General features: G+C 42.5%; 1 protein-coding gene across 2 annotated transcripts; it reads left to right on the top strand.

Annotated features, from left to right (window-relative positions):
• The first annotated feature begins 225 nt into the window (after positions 1-225).
• Positions 226-17,588, top strand: abcb11b (ATP-binding cassette, sub-family B (MDR/TAP), member 11b). 2 transcript variants are annotated; one of them, XM_027291804.1, is made up of 29 exons: positions 226-726; positions 810-946; positions 1,086-1,104; positions 2,117-2,146; positions 2,229-2,280; positions 2,380-2,675; positions 2,812-2,899; positions 3,808-3,941; positions 4,037-4,208; positions 4,443-4,567; positions 4,650-4,824; positions 5,065-5,178; positions 5,297-5,407; positions 5,488-5,613; positions 6,045-6,248; positions 6,343-6,513; positions 6,719-6,920; positions 7,024-7,087; positions 7,499-7,619; positions 7,708-7,875; positions 8,373-8,477; positions 8,781-8,942; positions 10,748-10,951; positions 11,527-11,768; positions 12,106-12,262; positions 12,657-12,854; positions 14,174-14,380; positions 15,626-15,772; positions 16,200-17,588. In XM_027291804.1, the coding sequence occupies exons 2-29, from the start codon at positions 868-870 to the stop codon at positions 16,398-16,400; spliced, it is 4,074 nt and encodes a 1,357-aa protein (XP_027147605.1). In that variant the 5' UTR covers positions 226-726; positions 810-867; the 3' UTR covers positions 16,401-17,588. The 2 variants fall into 2 exon arrangements, with proteins under 2 accessions (XP_027147605.1, XP_019113028.2); XM_019257483.2 differs by having other exon boundaries at positions 227-726; positions 858-946; positions 16,200-17,587.
• The last annotated feature ends 343 nt before the right edge of the window (positions 17,589-17,931 follow it).

The following is a 17,931-nucleotide window of genomic DNA, read 5'->3' as shown; positions in this document are numbered from 1 at the left end:
ACAACCTTGTTTTTAAAAGGGCAGCTGTCGGATTGTTCTGGCTATCAACGTAATTGTTCACTAATTGTTCACTTAAGTCCTATTAATCCCTGTGCTAATCAGGACCTCATGAAGATTCAGGGTCCCTAAAATGCTTCCACTTTTTTAGTATTACCGCCTGGCTGACAGGCAAGCTAGTGTACACTTCCAGTTCCAGTGTAAAGTTGGTGTTAAGTGACAAACAACTGGACGAGATTTATATGTTTGAAAGGTTTCTTTGACTTACTTTTATTACACCACCAATACACCAATACTGAATCTTCTTTGCTCATTTACATCTACCACATGTGTGAACACGTCAGTCACGTTAAACTAGTGGAGAAATGCAAGGCCTTTGCAGGTGAAATGTTTGCCCGCCAGGGTCAGCGGCCTTTTCGAGCAGCATAAACCGACAGGACACTTACCCTCAAACAAAACACTCTGACCCCGAGTTCCAACCAAGCCCAATTCTGTTCAATAAGAACACGTGAATCACTGCCAAGGTACACAGTGTGTCATCCTCTACCCAAGTGACAAGCCGCCACAACTACTACTACCGGGTTGACTGAACAACTGCACGTCTGGATACTGGACTTAATCGTAGGAGGGCTGCTGCAGCTTTCATTTGACTCCTTTTGTTAGATCCAATGATAAGTTTCAATCAAGGATAAGAAACTTCGTTTCCTCTTAAAAAAGGAGAACGTGTAGGTAAGTTTCTATTTTTTAGTTTAAAAAAAAAATTTTCACTCAAAAGTGAATGACTGCTAACTTTTTTTTTTTTTATCTGACAGTCATCCAGTAATTATTCTGCTGCTGGACTCTCCTTTTGCTTTTCCTAGATAAGTCATCATGCCAAATGGATCAGTTAAATTGCAAAGCATTAAAAAGCTGGGACAGGAAAACCACAGCTATGACTTTACAAATGAAGGTAAGGGACTAATATGTCGATGTTAAAGACGCTCCAATATGATCAAATGCGGCAATCTTTTTTCTTTCATTTGAAATATATGGATAAGAGTCTCAGCTACACAAAAATGTTGAATGCCTTTTCTATTGTTGCGTTGCAGAACCAGCTGGCTCCTACATGTAAGTACTTTATGTCACAATTTATGTATTTTTGAAGAGTATCTTGGATATTGATTCAGTAGAAAAAGACTGTTTTCACTCAATCTATGCATGCTTTGTTGTCTTAAATGCCACCACTAGCTAGCCAGAATTATTAAAAGAGCAGGAAAAATAACTACATGATAGCCTCAGACAAGATACAGTTTGTGACAGCTACCCACTTCAAAAGAAATGCCATAGCTAGAAAGCGTTGTCGCTGTAGAGGTCAATGGCCATGGCCATGTGTAATTGTATTTATGTCTGTATGGAGATGTGTACTGTATATAGGCAGGCATGCATTCATTCAGACTTCAACAGCGATGCTATATGAGAGAATAGTTGAAATTCTATGATACAAAACATACGTTAAAGTAACGCATTACACCCGTACAAGTCGTGATGATTTATTGATGCAGGATGTATCATGAACCCTGATATTGAGCTGAGAACAAGCCAATCAGAGGCAGAGTAGAGTGAGTCATGACTTTGTCCTCCTGGGGGAAAAAAATTCCCAGTGTGAAACATCCATAGTTAAGTGCCTAATAAATGTCAGTCAAGATATAACTGCACATTTTAGAGCGACCTTTTAATGTGACCGGTCTAAGGCACACCTGTGTCACAGTCATGCTGTTTAATGACCATGCTGATATGCCACACCTGTCAGGTGGATGGATTATGTTGGCAAAGTGCTCACTGACACAAATATGTGAACACAATGTGAGAGAAATAAACAGTTTGTGTGACGTGATCATTTCTTAAATCATACACGAATTCATGAAACATGCTACATTCATTCTTTCATGCATTAAATCAACATGCATTTCTTAAAGGAGCAGTGTGTAGGATTTAGTAGCGGGGTAGTAGTGGCTACTGTAGAAAAATGGCGGACTCCGACAAAGGGGACCCCTGAATCCGTAACACTGGACCTTTAAACGTGTTTTTATAAAGTGTTCCAGAGAGCAGCTCACAGTGTGTTCTGATTCCTTCCATGCAGGACCATGACAAACTCCAAGGACAATGAGAAGTAAGTAAAAAAGGTGTTGAGGCTGTTGTCAACTTTCACCTTTACCTCACAGAAAAATTGACTGGCCTTCTCTTTCAAACAGAGGTCAGAAAAATGTAGATCAACCAGCGATCAGGGTTGGCTTCTTTCAGCTGGTAAAATATTTTTTTCAGTTTTAATTTAATAACATATTTCTTCAACTCTCCTTGAGATTTGTCCACTCATTACGTATTTGTGCTTACATATCCGCCCAGTTCCGCTTTGCCACGTGCAAACAGGTGCTGATGATGGCGGCCGGTAGTTTTTGCGCGATTCTCCACGGCTCGGCCCAGCCCCTCATGCTGCTGGTGTTCGGCCTGCTCACCGACACCTTCATCGAGTACGACATCGAGCTCAACGAGCTGGCCGACGACAGGAAGGAGTGTGTGAATAACACCATCCAGTGGAAGAGGAACTACACTGCTGCAGACACTCTGAACCAGACCAACTGGAGCCTCATGAACAATTCAACACTGGAGATGCTCATACCGCTGAAGAACAGGTCGTGTGGGTAAGTGGGTTGTGAGAAATGCATGAGGTGGGCTTTTTTCAACATGGAACATAGTGTAAGAAAGTTTCAGATCTGTTAAGTGTGGTTTTGTAGTCCTCTGATATGATTTATTTACAGAATTCGTGCTATCTTACAGGATTCTCGACATTGAATATGAAATGACGTTATTCGCCTTCTATTACGTTGGAATCGGAGCTGCTGTATTTGTGCTGGGATACTTTCAGGTTGGTCTCGTTTTCTCACAAAGACACTCATCTATAATTAGATTTGCCTGTGGCGTCCTTGCATCCTTTAAAATTCAATCAGCATGACACAATTTGATCCTATCAACTATGAAATCTTAAAGGAGATTCCACTGCATCTGCAAATCCTCTTCCTGCTGCCTGGATATTCTGCCTACAAGCCTTTTTTAAGAAATAAATATGTTATCTGCATCGCAAATAGTCAGCTCTTCTCTTCTCTCAGGCTATTTGCCACAAGCTCCAAACATTGCAGTTATTAAGCCTTTCTTAACAATCTAAATACATCACAAATGAACATCAAACCTCCTATTCATGAGTGAAATCCTTGAAAAGGATTTTTTCTTTCCCTACAACTGAAAACCTTCTAGTCCTTGAACAACTGCTGCTGTCAATATTTCAACCACCACACCAAGACAGCGATTGTTAAGATCCTAGATGACATTAAATTAAAGGCAGACTGTTGGTGTTGGTTGGCTTGGTTGGTGGAGCGTCTGCCCATGTACAAAGGCTCAGTCCTTGCCGCAGAGCCCACGGTTCGAATCTGACCTGCGGTCCTTTGCTGCATGTCATTCCCCATCTCTCTCTCCTCACATTCCTGTCACTTCTTCAGCTGTCTCTATCAAATAAAGCTTAAAAAGGCCACAAAAAAAACCCTTTAAAAATTAAAGGCAGACGGTGGTAAAATTTCTTAGTGTATTGAATCTCAGTGCTGCATTCGTCATGGTCAACTACAAAGTGTTACAAGACTTGTTGGGACCTTTGGAAACTGGTTTGAATCTAATCGTCAAACTCCAAAAACTTCCAGATCCTACATTTCCCACAAAAAAACTCAATAGCACTTTCCTACAATGAACCAATTTGAGTATAATTTTTGCTTTCCCAACTGCTAGATATCCTTGTGGGTGACGGCGGCTGCCAGGCAGATCCAGCTCATCAGGAAACTGTACTTCAGCAAAGTGATGAGGATGGAGATCGGTTGGTTCGACTGCACCTCTGTGGGGGAGCTCAACACTCGCATGTCAGAGTGAGTGGGACAACATTGACATGATTTCTGTCTCATGGACTGTTTTGGAGTTTTGGTGTGTATGTTGTGTTACAGTGGGTATGTCTGTATTACAGTGATATCAACAAGATCAACGATGCCATTGCGGATCAAGTTGCCATCTTTCTGCAACGCTTCACCACCTTTGTGTGTGGTTTCTGCGTTGGCTTTGTGAAAGGATGGAAGTTAACGCTTGTCATTGTCGCAGCAAGTCCACTGATAGGCATTGGAACTGGTCTTATGGCTCTGGTGAGACTCTGATTTCTCTTAATTTAACTTCTCTTGTTTGACCTGACATCTCCTCCCTTGACTTGGCTTGACTTCCCCCGACTTGGCTTGACAAGGCTGTATTTCTCTTGACTTTGCTCTGCTGACTTGCTGATTGACTTGACTCGACTTGATGTGACTTACTGACTTGACTTCTCTTGACTTGGTTTATTGACTTCACTTGACTTGTTGGCTTTATGTGATTTGTTTGTCTAGTTTGTGGCTAAGCTAACAGGGATGGAGCTGCAGGCCTACGCCAAAGCTGGAGCTGTAGCGGACGAGGTTCTCTCATCCATCAGGACTGTGGCTGCTTTTGGTGGAGAGTTAAAGGAAGTGCAAAGGTAAAATCTGCCAGGTGACACTTGAAGATTGACATTTTCCTACACAAATGCAACTGTGCTGACTTCCACTCCTCCTCTACAGGTATGACAAGAACCTGGTTTCCGCACAGCGCTGGGGCATCAGAAAAGGTCTGATCATGGGCTTTTTCACCGGATATATATGGCTGATCATCTTTCTGTGCTATGGTCTCGCCTTCTGGTATGGCTCAAGTCTGGTGATAGACACTGAAGAGTACACACCAGGAACTCTACTGCAGGTATCACACTTACCACAGTGACAGAATATGTTGGGACCTTTCCCTACCCATTATAACAGCCTTTTCTTGTTGGATTAATTAATAGTTCGATTTTGTGATGGGCTGGTTTTCACAAAGCCCTTGGTGGTTTATCCTTTTACAATTACCTTTTGCATCTGGAAAACTATGACTAATGTGACATATGTGGAACATGGTACAGTATATGTTTAGAGCTATAACATACTGGCCTCTTCATTCCAGGTGTTCTTTGGTGTATTGATAGCAGCCATGAATTTGGGGCAGGCCTCCCCATGTCTGGAGGCATTTGCTGCAGGCCGAGGAGCTGCTACCATCATCTTTGAGACTATTGACAGAGTGAGGATGCTTGATGCTATCATTTTTAAAGAATTTGATCCTTACATGGGACTGTATTTTCACATTAAACCATCACCTCTTATTGACAATTCTCATTTTTCAAATGCGTTACTGTCAGGAGCCGGAGATTGATTGTTTATCCGAGGCTGGGTATAAGCTCGACAGGGTCAAGGGAGATATTGAATTTCACAATGTGACCTTCCACTACCCCTCCAGACCTGAAGTTAAGGTACTTGCATTCTTTTACATTTGTTATCATATATAACTCAGGGTCACTTTATGTTACGGTGTCATGTGATCTCTGCTCAGATCCTGGACCAGGTCAGTGTTGCAGTGAACTCAGGGGAGACCACAGCCTTTGTTGGTCCAAGTGGAGCTGGGAAGAGTACTGCTATTCAGCTCATTCAACGGTTCTATGACCCTAAAGAGGGAATGGTAGGTTTGTTCCAAAATGAACATGTAATATCACTATCTGTGGTCCCTTTTTGTCAACTCCTGAGATTGAAGATTCCCATGACACACGGTCACTGCCTTCTTTTAAAGCCTCATTCTAGTCATTTCAAAAATAACTATCCCCTGAGGGTGATAGAAGTATATAATAATCTGTTTCATTATTCAGCCAATGAGTCCTAACAGCCTCATTTTTCACTTTTACTGGAATTAGAGTCCTTTGTACACCTTACTTTCTTCCTTTCAGCCTCTAGAGAAGGAAATACTCTCTTGTAGCACAATGAAGGTTATGCAAAAGACTAACAACCACATCATTTGAAACTGAAAAAAAAAAACACATTATAGAAGAAAAGTATCTTAATAGCGTCATTTATCAATTTTGGCAAACCAGTTGCTCTCTGTGCCCTCAATCTCAGGTGACCCTGGACGGTCATGACATCAGAGGGCTGAACATCCAATGGCTGCGCTCACTGATTGGCATTGTGGAGCAGGAGCCTGTGCTGTTTGCCACCACCATTGCTGAGAATATTCGCTACGGTCGACCCGGCGTCACCATGGAAGACATCATCGCTGCTGCAAAAGAGGCCAACGCCTACAACTTCATCAAGGAACTGCCACAGGTGAAGTAGATCCAGTTTCAGCACAGAAACACAAAGTTTTTGTTTTAACAATCAATAGACGTCATAACTTTCCCTGCCATCTTAAATCTGACAGGAATTCGACACCTTGGTGGGGGAGGGCGGAGGTCAGATGAGCGGCGGTCAGAAGCAGCGTATTGCCATCGCTCGAGCACTGGTTAGGAATCCTCGTATCCTACTGTTGGACATGGCAACCTCTGCTCTTGACAACGAAAGCGAGGCTATAGTTCAAGAGGCTTTGGATAAGGTAAGTCTGACTGGTCCAATGTAACAAATTAACTCCTGTTTGGATATTTTATGGTTTAATTTGTAGCCTGGTGGCAAGACGGGAAGACAGATTTTACAGCAACCTCTGTTTTTTTTTATTTTGGGATGTACTGTAGAGACGATTTAGTGTTTTTCTTAGTACCCAGCATAAACGGTGCAACAGCATACATTTGATTTCATCACAGGTACGCATGGGTCGCACCACCATCTCTATCGCTCACCGGCTGTCCACCATAAAGAACGCTGATGTGATCGTCGGCTTTGAGCACGGCCGAGCTGTGGAGAGGGGCAAACACAACGACCTGCTGGAGAGAAAGGGGGTCTACTTCACGCTCGTCACCCTGCAGAGCCAAGGAGACAAGGCTCTGAATGAGAAGGCTCGGCAAAGTAGGTCAAACTTTGGGTTTTCATCCCACTAAATCTAAATCTGCACTGTACGGATCTTCTGATTGTGATCATCATCGCCCCTTTGTTTGATCTCTCACTTTAGTGGCTGACAAAGAAGAAGAGGCCGGGAGGCTGTCCAGAGCTGGCAGCTACCGTGCCAGTTTGAGGTATTATACAAACACATTCCCAATTACCCTCTTCCCTTTATCACTTGCTCATTTATTTCCATGTGTATAATATCAATTTACATGGTTCTGACTGTGCATTTAAATAGGGTTATTATAGCAGTCAATTTGGGGCTGAAATTGAGTTGTGACATGGCAGAAACTGGGACCTTCATTTACTTAATTAGTCTTTTAAACTTATTTCAACATTTGGAGCGTTTAGCTGACACTATCATCCATAGCCACTTACAAATGGTGCAACAGCAGAGCAGGCTTGAGGTCCTCTATCACCACTATTACAAACAGCCAGTAATGAGTGCAAGAGCAACGACAGTCGTGTAGCTACAATATATTCCTGTTCATGAAGTGATGGATACAGATAACAGCAGTCCAGAAACATTTTTATTTCTGCAGAGCTTCGATCCGTCAGCGGTCCCGATCCCAGCTGTCTAATCTGATCCCAGAGTCCTCTGTTCCCATGGCTGGAGAGCTTGGCCCCAGAGCCTACGCTGTATCACAGGCAGACAAATCCAAGGTGTGTGTCAATCCTCAGATAGCATACACAGTTGAAAGCGTTTACTTCATTTGCCCGCTGATGCGCATTTGTCTGTGTAAATGTTCAGAATGCGATCCCAGAGGAGGAAGAAGAACCTGTGGAGCCTGCTCCAGTTGCCAGGATCCTCAAGTACAACATACCGGAGTGGCCCTATATGCTGTTTGGATCCTTTGGGGCTGCCATTAATGGGGGAGTCAACCCTGTCTACTCTCTGCTGTTTAGTCAAATCTTGGCGGTGAGGTTCAAGCTCTGATTTTTAAAAGCCTTAAAGGCGCTGTGTGTAGAATTTGGAGACTTTGGCTCCCCAGTGGTTGAACAACAACAACAACAACCACCAATCTGACCAGATTCTAAAAGGGAACTGAGTTGGAAACAACAACAGATCAGTGGAAAAATGGCTGCAAAGCCCTGACTGCTGTTACATACATAAAGTCAACACTAATACAATAGATTTAGCTCATTTAAAGAAGGCGTTATACACGGTTTGTTAGTATCTGGTTTTACTTGTACAGCTACCAATATGCTGCACAGTAAAAATGAATTTAGGAATGGATCTAACTACAGCAATACTGTCTCATAACTGCCTTAAGACCATACTTATTTTGCTATGTTTGCCCTGCTGTGTGTAAATATGTATCCACATTATGTACGTGTTCATGATATCTGTATTAACACGTTGTGTATGTGTGTGTGTGTGTGTGTGTGTGTGTGTGTGTGTGTGTTTGTGTGCAGACATTCTCAGTAATAGATCCTGTGGCTCAGAGGAAGGAGATTGATAGCATCTGCCTGTTCTTTGTCATGGTCGGCGTCGTCTCTTTCTTCACTCAGATGCTGCAGGTAGAGAAGCAGTCTGCTTTAGCAAGACTGATTGCTTTAGTGCTACTGCTTTCACCCCCTGCTTGTGTTCAAGGTTGGGGCAAAGTCACAGGATACCTCCTTTGAGTTTGGCAAATTAATACCTTCTGTGGATGAAAAAGATTGTCCTACATCCTGCAGGGGTGCTGGTCTATAATTGAGCCTTGAGTTCTGACCCCCTACTGCTGGAGAGTAATGACAGAGCCTATTTTCACATGACTAATATATTACATTATGTTGTAATTTAATAAAAAAAAAGAAAATACTTCCTGTGTTTGTCTCCAGAGTTATGCCTTTTCCAAGTCTGGAGAGCTGCTGACCCGCAGGTTACGGCGACTCGGCTTCCACGCCATGCTTGGCCAAGAGATCGGCTGGTTTGATGATCACAGAAACAGCCCCGGAGCTCTGACCACACGTCTGGCGACTGATGCCTCACAAGTTCAAGGAGTGAGTTACAACCTCAATATAAAAAAAAGATAAAAATTTGAAAAAGTCATTCAGTCCCATACTCAGCAAGAAAATGACAGTTTTATTTAAAAAGCTGATGAGGTAAGATTTGTACCCAACGGACCTACAGCAGGCCACTCGTCTGGTATTAAAACATAATTTGATTTGAAATGATTTATTATACAGTGCTCACAATCTGCAGAGTCACGTACTACACAAACTAATAAAACAGTGATTTTCATGTTAGCTTTCAAAGGCAGAGAACTCCAGAAGCACTGAAAATGACACAAAAGTTTGTTTGGTTTTCTGGCTGTCTGAAATGTTTCAGACGGGTTGTAATGCCTTCAATTTCTGACTTTTAGGATGATTATTTTAGCCCTGCCACTGGAAATAATTGCTATGGAGCATAACACCTAAAAATCTGCACTCTAGTGGTGGATGTTTTACAGGAACACGTCGACTTTTTTAGCATTTATAGCCCCAAACTTAGTGGAATTGATTGATAGGTGTCTTTCTTCTCTTTATATTGATAACAATAATTTAGAATATTACATTTAAATGTATCGTTTTGAACACTGCAGTTTACTCAGCTAACCTGAGATAGCTTAACAGCGAAGCAGCAACTGCTAGCTGTTCTTAGCATAGGTTTAAGGGTAGTTTTCCTCTATTTTGATTAGCATTTGCTACTACATTATTTAGTTATTGAAAATAACTGCTATACCAAGATGTCAGTTCACAAGCTACAATGGAAACAGTATTTTTCATTTACAGTGGTCCCTCGTTTATCGCGGGGGATACGTTCTAAAAATAACCCGCGATAAACGAAATCTGCGAAGTAAGTTTTACAATTATTATACATGTTTTAAGGCCGTAAAACCCCTAACCACACACTTTTATACACCTTTTTAAACGCATTTTGTACAGTACTCCCTTAGCCAATCAGGACGCCGAACACAATGCGCGTTCATACTGTACAGTGAACCCTCGTTTATCGCGGGGGATACGTTCCAAAAATAACCCGCAATAAACGAAATCCGCGAAGTAAGTTTTACAATTATTCTACATGTTTTAAGGCCGTAAAACCCCTAACCACACACTTTTATACACCTTTCTCAGACAGGCGTTAACATTTTCTCACATTTCTCTCTTATTTAAACACTCTCAAAGTTCAAACTTTCGCAGATTTAACAAAAATAAGTACAATACTGTGTTAGTAAATGAAACTAAAGATCAAAACCTGTTTTCAAGCCCAAACATTTTTTAACAAATTTCATTTTAATGATCAATCTACGAGGTTTGACACATAAAGATATTATTACCAGTAACTCACGCGTATTTCACAGTTCCTCTGACGGTGCCGAACACAATGCGCGTTCATGCTGTACAGTACGCTGTAAAAAAAAGCAAAACAGTAAAGCTAAAACTAGCCTTGCCAACTAGCTTTCACAAGATACAGCTTTCCAGCACATTTTTGTACATCCAGTAAATTTAAAAAGCCGTTGAACATAAATGATACATTTCTATATTTGGTCTACCATGTTTATTGTATGCAAATATAATATAATTGAATTTACATCGTAAAACAGACAAAAAAGTCAAAAGTCAGATTCAAGTCTGAACTTGTAGATTCTACATTTTGCCTGTAATTGGCTGATTTCTTTTACCTTAACTGTAATGTATTTTAATTACTGAATGTGTGACTTTACTAATTGATTTTACTGGATTCAATCCATGAGAATCATCTTGACACCTTGAGTCAAGTAGTCTAACATGATCCTTCTTTTCCCCACTCTTATTCTTCTAAGGCCACGGGCTCGCAGATCGGCATGATTGTCAACTCTCTGACCAACATTGGTGTGGCCATCTTAATGTCCTTCTACTTCAGCTGGAAGCTCACGCTGCTCATCCTGTGCTTCCTGCCGTTCATCGCTCTGTCGGGTGGCTTCCAGGCTAGGATGCTTACAGGGTTCGCGAAGGAGGATAAGCAGGCCATGGAGCGTGCCGGACGGGTCAGATATAGACTCTACTGTAACCAACAGTTTAGCAATAAGAGTAGAAACAGCAGATGAGACAGTTGAACGTCAGCCTTTATTTAAATTAAATAAAAGCTCTCCAGCCCTGCAGCTGAACTCACAGCACGGCAAGTTAGGAACAGAGCTAACACTCTCAGGCTCAATTCCTGCCGGGGCCACCCATGCTTAAAATGCAGTTATGGTGCTCAAACACACAGTGGATAAAACCCCAGGCCAATATGGTGAGAGCAGGAAAGTTCACAATCAAAGAAAAAAAGTATTCACAAGTCAATTTAATATGGACTTTCTTTAGCGATCTTAATCACCCCGATGCAGTAAACCTCACCCATCCAAATGAAGTGGATTAGATGAAAGTTTAATGATCCCTATGGGGGGAAGTTGGCTTACTGCAGCAGCATAAAATAGGATATAGATAAGAACAGAGCAAATGCTTATCTATATCTTATTCCTCTTGACAGTTTTCCCCACACATTAAAAACACATAAGAATTAATATACAGCTTCTGTTCAACTATCTTTTCTAGTATTTCAACCCAAGTCCTTTATTTGCAGATTTCCGGCGAGGCTTTAAACAACATCCGGACCATCGCCGGCCTGGGGAAGGAGAGGAGCTTTGTGGACCTGTACGAGGCCCAGCTCGACGCTCCGTACCGAATGGCCCTGAAGAAGGCCAACGTGTACGGGGCCTGCTATGGTTTCGCCCAATGCGTCATCTTCTTGACCAACTCCGCTTCATACAGGTTTGGAGGTTACTTGGTGCGACAGGAGGGACTTCACTTCAGCTTGGTGTTCAGGTGAGAGGAGAAGGCTGTCAGGTGTCATTACTGCTGTTTACAATCAACTCCAGGCTCCACTTCCTGTCTCGTTTCATATTTTTGTAGCAAGTGGAGTTCATTGACGTGCATAAAAATATTGACCTACTGTCAAAATGTACTGCAAACCAGTGTCAATGGCGGTCTCCACCACTTTTAATTAAAACTACTGTAGAGAGGGAATTACAAAATGTAAACACACAGCTATTGGCTAGAAAACAGCATCAATCTCGGAAGAAGGAGAAAGGACCCAAGGTGAACCAGCAGAGGTGTGAAAAGGATTGATGGATGTCTCACATTACACTGGTTTCTCTGGCAGGGTTATCTCAGCCATCATCACCAGTGGAACAGCGCTCGGCAGAGCCTCCTCCTACACACCTGACTACGCCAAGGCCAAGATCTCAGCAGCGCGCTTCTTCCAGCTGCTGGACCGTGTGCCTCAGATCAGCGTCTACAGCCAGAAGGGAGATAAATGGGTACGGGGACATTTGTTATGCTATGTGTTATGTGCTGCACGCTGACTGTATAAGAATGAGCGCTGCTTCCATGATAGATTCAGAAGAGAATCCACATGAAAAGTCTGATTTCTTCATCCTTCGTGGCCCGCCTTATTAATTTTACATCAGCCATGGAAGAGACAGGCGTAGATGGAAGGACTCAAGGAGGGATTGTCAGTGCTTTTATCACATCCCAAAGAGAAATCCTGTAAACATAGCTACCTACCTTTTTAAAAAGATGTGAATCATTTGAAATAACAGTTAGTATTAAATCCTCTTTACTAGCTGTGTAACTTGCCTTTTGTGGACAGAAGGTGGCATCCTAACACTCCAAGGAACCAGTCAAATCTCCTCCCTCCTCTTGTGTTTTCAGGATAACTTCCAAGGGAACATAGACTTCATTGACTGCAAGTTCACCTACCCAACCAGGCCAGACATCCAGGTCCTGAACGGGCTGAACGTGTCAGTGAAGCCCGGCCAGACGTTGGCCTTTGTGGGCAGCAGCGGCTGTGGGAAGAGCACCAGCGTGCAGCTGCTGGAGAGGTTTTATGACCCAGACCAGGGCAGAGTGGTGAGGAGGACACACAGCTACATCCTATATACGCATATACAATTAGTGTACAGCGTATTATTAATAGTTTTAATGTATATGAATGGTCTAAAGGTTCTATTTTAACATTTAGAGGGAAATATTGTACTTTTTAACTCCACTACATTTATTCAATAGCTTTTAATAACTACAGTTATAGTACTGAGGAGTAAACTGAACTGTGAATATAGTTATATTCGGTCTTCTGTGTCAGAATATTAACCTCTGCTGCTTAAAGTCCTCAACTTTATGAAAATCCATCACTATGACATTCAGTTTTTCTATTCAAAGTATTTTTATAATAAACAAAACACTACTTCTATATGTAAGCACCATCAGCTAAATGTTTCGGTTCGTCCTTACGCCTCCCATCGTTGTTGTTTTCAGTGAATTATCTAGCTGCCTGGCAACAAATTACTGACTAGCAAAAGTGGTGGAGACCAAAAACAGAGCTAAAAGGAGTGATATTGGACTTAAATGTTCCTTATGGACCTAAACATGACTCCGAATGAATCAATATGTGCTGAATGTGTAAACAGGCCACTGTTTGCTAACAGTTATATTAACTCGATAGGGCGATGATACATCATGAAACAAGAGGCTACGGCTGAAAACACTTCACAGCAGGGATATTATAGCTTATACACAAAGTTTAGGACAATATGAAATGGTACAGGGAGATTCTGGTGATGGTTTCTTTCATAGTTCAACAGGGACACGTGCAAATGAGAGGTCTGACTTTAAAAAACAGCCAACTTTATATTGTTACAGCAGTTGCTGACCTTTATTGAAATGTCAGATAGCTCATTGCGGGATGGATGAGTCATACGTATAGTCTGCTTTCAGCTTACACTCATGAGGCTCGGCTGTACATGGAGTGACATTGTATAACGTAAAATCTATAATTTGTCAAAGTCAAAGAATAACTGCTGGACACTTAGCGTCCTCTGTGACTGAAGTATTTCTGACTCTTCTATGACTTCATTCATCAAATCAGATGTTTATGCTGACTTTGTTCTTTAAAAGGGGGGAGGGACTCCACCCAGGATGGAGATTTGCCTTTGTGCCAGTGAGGAATCCCTGCCAAGATTCAAATGGCCTTAATTGAGTTGGAAGTGGTTTGGAAATGTAGTCCTGATTCTCTGTCTGGGATTTAATAAAAGGACAGGATCACCTCTGCATAGTTAGGAGAGAAATTACAGTAGAGATGGGGTTATGATAGCTCATTAAGTGGATTGTATTTCCAGTCTTTGATTGTTATATTGCCTTCTACTAATGGGGAAATCAATTGTTTCCTGCAGCTGATTGATGGCCACGACTCGACTTGTGTCAGCGTGCCCTTCCTGCGCTCCAAGATTGGCATCGTGTCCCAGGAGCCCATCCTGTTCGACTGCAGTATCGCAGAGAACATCAAGTACGGAGACAACCTGCGGGAGATCGGCATGAATGAGGTCATCTCGGCCGCCAAGAAAGCCCAGCTGCATGACTTTGTCATGTCGCTCCCTGAGGTACCGGGAACATTTTGTGTGTGATGTTTTGTGATGAGAGGCAGAGCAGGTGAGGCTGAAATGAGGTTTACTCTGTCTGTGTTCAGAGGACAGGTCGGCAACAGGGGCAGGCAGCAATGGCAAACAAAAATGTAAAAGCAGGAAAATACAGGCAGCAACGAGGGGGCACGTAAATAATGTGGGAAGAGAGGCTGGTATATATACACAGCCCGGGGTTGATGAGGGGCAGCTGTGGTTGATGTGTGAATGAGGAGCAGGTGTTCAGGTACCTCAACTCACCACCAGGTGTCCTTTTCACAAATCTTCAAGGTTTTCAAGGTTCTTCTACAGACTACAATCAATCCAGTCTGTTGAACTCCTGGAAACTATCAGAAAATGTTTTATTCATTCTTTTATTTGTAGTTTACAGTTATAGTTTAATGGGAAAGTGAGCATAGAGCGAGTTAATTTAGCTTTGTTATCCTTTTTTTTTTTTGGAGAAAAGTTAAATCTGGGGCAACTAGACTCCAAACTAGCTGTAGACCTGTGAAGACATCTCTCATCCAAGAAGCTTCTTCAACTCTTCAAAATACGTCGTTTTGTTGCCTCAGATTTAACCTCCTCAAAGAAAGATGACCTGAATGACTTCCCAGGCTTTGTTGTCCATGTTCTTAGCTCTTATGTTTGTCCTGTGAGAGCTTTGAAAAGTCACATTCCTCCTGTGTGCACAAACTTGGCCAATGAGGCTGATTCTGTTCGATCCGTTAGATTTTCTCTTTTTCGGAGTTGTGAGAAGATACAGAGTGGAACTTGAGCTAACTCAACAAACTGAGTTTGTCTGCAATAAGTGAGCATCGGCTGATACATCAGCCTGGCAGATTGGTTGGCTCTACAGTACCTCTGACAAACTTAGGTCTGAGTAGTTTTAGGAGTTTCTCTTTAACTTGGCCTGTTAGTTGCTGCGTTTTGCCTCAGGATGTTTTGTGTCTCAGGTGACGGTGCAAGGCAAGAAAGTGTCAGGACGAATTATGGAAAGTCGCAGTAATAAAGAGCCTGGGGGGAGTGAGAGAGGTCTGAAGCTGAAACAGATGGAGAACACGGCCTCATGACATGGCCTGACGTGGCCTCATTACTACTACTGCTGCTTATTGTTTTCACACTGAGTCCAGGTGAAGTCATCGCTGCCTGCTGAAGACCAAGAAGATGTGCGTGTCCCCTCACCTCTATATTTAATACCTTTAATCTTCTTCTTCCTTCCTGCCTCAGAAATACGACACCAACGTCGGCGCGCAGGGTTCTCAGCTTTCTCGCGGACAGAAGCAGCGCATCGCCATCGCCAGGGCGATCATACGCGACCCCAAGATCCTGCTCCTGGACGAGGCCACCTCCGCCCTGGACACCGAGAGCGAGAAGGTACGCTTCATTAAACTCTGAGCTGCATCGCCGAATCCACAAACCTTACATGACAGTGCAGTGCAGCTGCTTGATATTCTCCGGGCACGGAGAGCAACGAGAGCAGGCAGTTAATTATTGTTATCATTAACATCATTATCATTCATCATCTCTATTATTATCACAGGCAGCTCACAGTTCATACCAACCCTCCAGTAGAGCTTCTTTAAGATGAATATGGTCTGTGGGCCTGTGCGGTAGCTTTTCCAGCTCAAAAGGCTGAACCATGCTGAGGACAAAGAGGCCTCTGCAGCACGCTGATCCACTGAAGCATTCTAATGATAGTAATCAAAGCATGATTGTGAAATTGCTATAATTGTGAGGCTTGTGCGGGCGCTCTGCGGGAGAACTGATGGCTTCGCGTGTGCGCTTTTGTGCCCCGTGACAGACGGTGCAAGACGCCCTGGACAAAGCCAGAGAGGGACGGACCTGCATCGTTATCGCCCATCGCCTGTCCACCATTCAGAACTCTGACATTATCGCCGTCATGTCCAGGGGCTTTCTGATGGAGAAAGGAACGCACGACCAGCTCATGGCCCTGAAGGGAGCCTACTACAAGCTGGTTACCACAGGAGCCCCAATCAGTTAACTGCTCGGGGGAAACAGCAGCCGATTAACAAAGCAGCCAAGAGAGACGAATGGAAGGAGCAGCGATGTCGCCGTACGGCGTGAGAAAGCCAGGACTGGAAGGATGTAAAAAGATACACCTGTTCACTCGTGCAGTATTTATTTGTGTGGGGGTATTTTAAGGTGTTGCTGTTTATCTCTCAGATACTGGGTCTATCCCAGTAGCCACACTTGCAGTCTTAAGCACCAAAGTGCACGTTCACGCACCAGCAGGCAGCAGAATGTTGGCATTTCACCAGTCTACTGCGGCAAACCAGCTCTTTGGTTAGGGGTAATGTGACTACAAGCTGGTTTATGACCATTAATAAATCAACATGACGACATGCAGAAGCTGAATTTCCATGCTTTGCTGGATTCAGCCTGAATATTTATATATTCCTTGTCCAAACAGTTATTTACAGTCACTTACTCTCTAATACAGAAAATCTATTCTTCTTGCTGGGTGATAAGAATTCTATATATAGCATAAATAATTAAGATTGTATCTTTTTATCAGGGGTTTTTCAGGCATAGTAAGAGAGCTAGATGAGAAGCTTGCATAAACACTGGAAGCGGGGATAACCAGCTCGGTCCAAAATAAACAAAATGATTGTTAATGAGTGAAATTTAAAGGTGCTAATTTGGATTGTTCCAAGTCAAACTCTTCTTTTAAATGTTCAAAATTGTCTCATATGTACAGTGTGTTTGTAGATAAATCCAATTGAATCGCTTCATGAATTGTTTCCCTCCTCCCCGGCTCCTGAATGTTTCATTCTGTCATCTGATTGTAACTGTGATTCTGTATAAATGCTCCTATTTTTTTTATGCTTTGTTTGGAAAATAAATGAAACTATCAAAGTGTCCGAGCTCGACGGAGCCGCAGTATTTACGTGTGAATATGAATAATTCATCATTGAAGCGTGTCCCAGAGAGCGCTGATAAACTGCCACATGCTTGTGGTCTTAACAGGCACCTGGACCTGCTGCCAGCTACTGAAAATACATCACACAAGCCGGCAACATTGTGCAATTTGCAGTTTGAAATCTGTATATTTTAGTTGTTGCTCATAAAAACTATTATAGTGTGATTAAATCTGGAATCACACATTTTCAGAGATAAATATCATATATGATCAGTAATGTTTACTGTTTATAACAGGGTTAAATGTGGGTGGAGCTTTGCTGCTTGTTATGTATGGTCTCTGACTCACTAATAAGATTCATAAAAACATCTTAACGTCTTCATCATTAGAGTCAGAGAGAGGTCAGTCAAGTCTGCCCAAACAGTGCTGAGATGACATCTAATCAACCAATTAGGTAAATTACCTGCAACTGTGTCACAGTAGCAAACAGGGGAAAGGATTACGCAAATCTGCTGGTTTCTTTCGGAAAATATTTCACTAGTCAGTATAAACTGAAATGGCAGAGCTTCATTGAAAGATGCAGAGCTGACTTTAAATGTGGTTTAAAGAAGTTCAGACAGGTCAAAATGTCAAAACTGAATACAGAAGTTCA

Source organism: Larimichthys crocea, chromosome XIX (genome assembly GCF_000972845.2).
Source record: "Larimichthys crocea isolate SSNF chromosome XIX, L_crocea_2.0, whole genome shotgun sequence".
Lineage (NCBI taxonomy): Eukaryota > Metazoa > Chordata > Actinopteri > Sciaenidae > Larimichthys > Larimichthys crocea.
Note: the sequence above shows the minus strand (reverse complement) of the source record. Positions and strands in the feature narration are given on the sequence as shown.

Bases quoted from the DNA above. Each gene is read 5' to 3' on its own strand.
- abcb11b (XM_027291804.1), top strand. From the start codon at position 868: ATGCCAAATGGATCAGTTAAATTGCAAAGCATTAAAAAGCTGGGACAG. The intron at 7,088-7,498 runs GTATTATACAAA...TTATTTCTGCAG, and splicing joins AGCTACCGTGCCAGTTTGAG to AGCTTCGATCCGTCAGCGGT. The intron at 12,263-12,656 runs GTACGGGGACAT...TTGTGTTTTCAG, and splicing joins GCCAGAAGGGAGATAAATGG to GATAACTTCCAAGGGAACAT.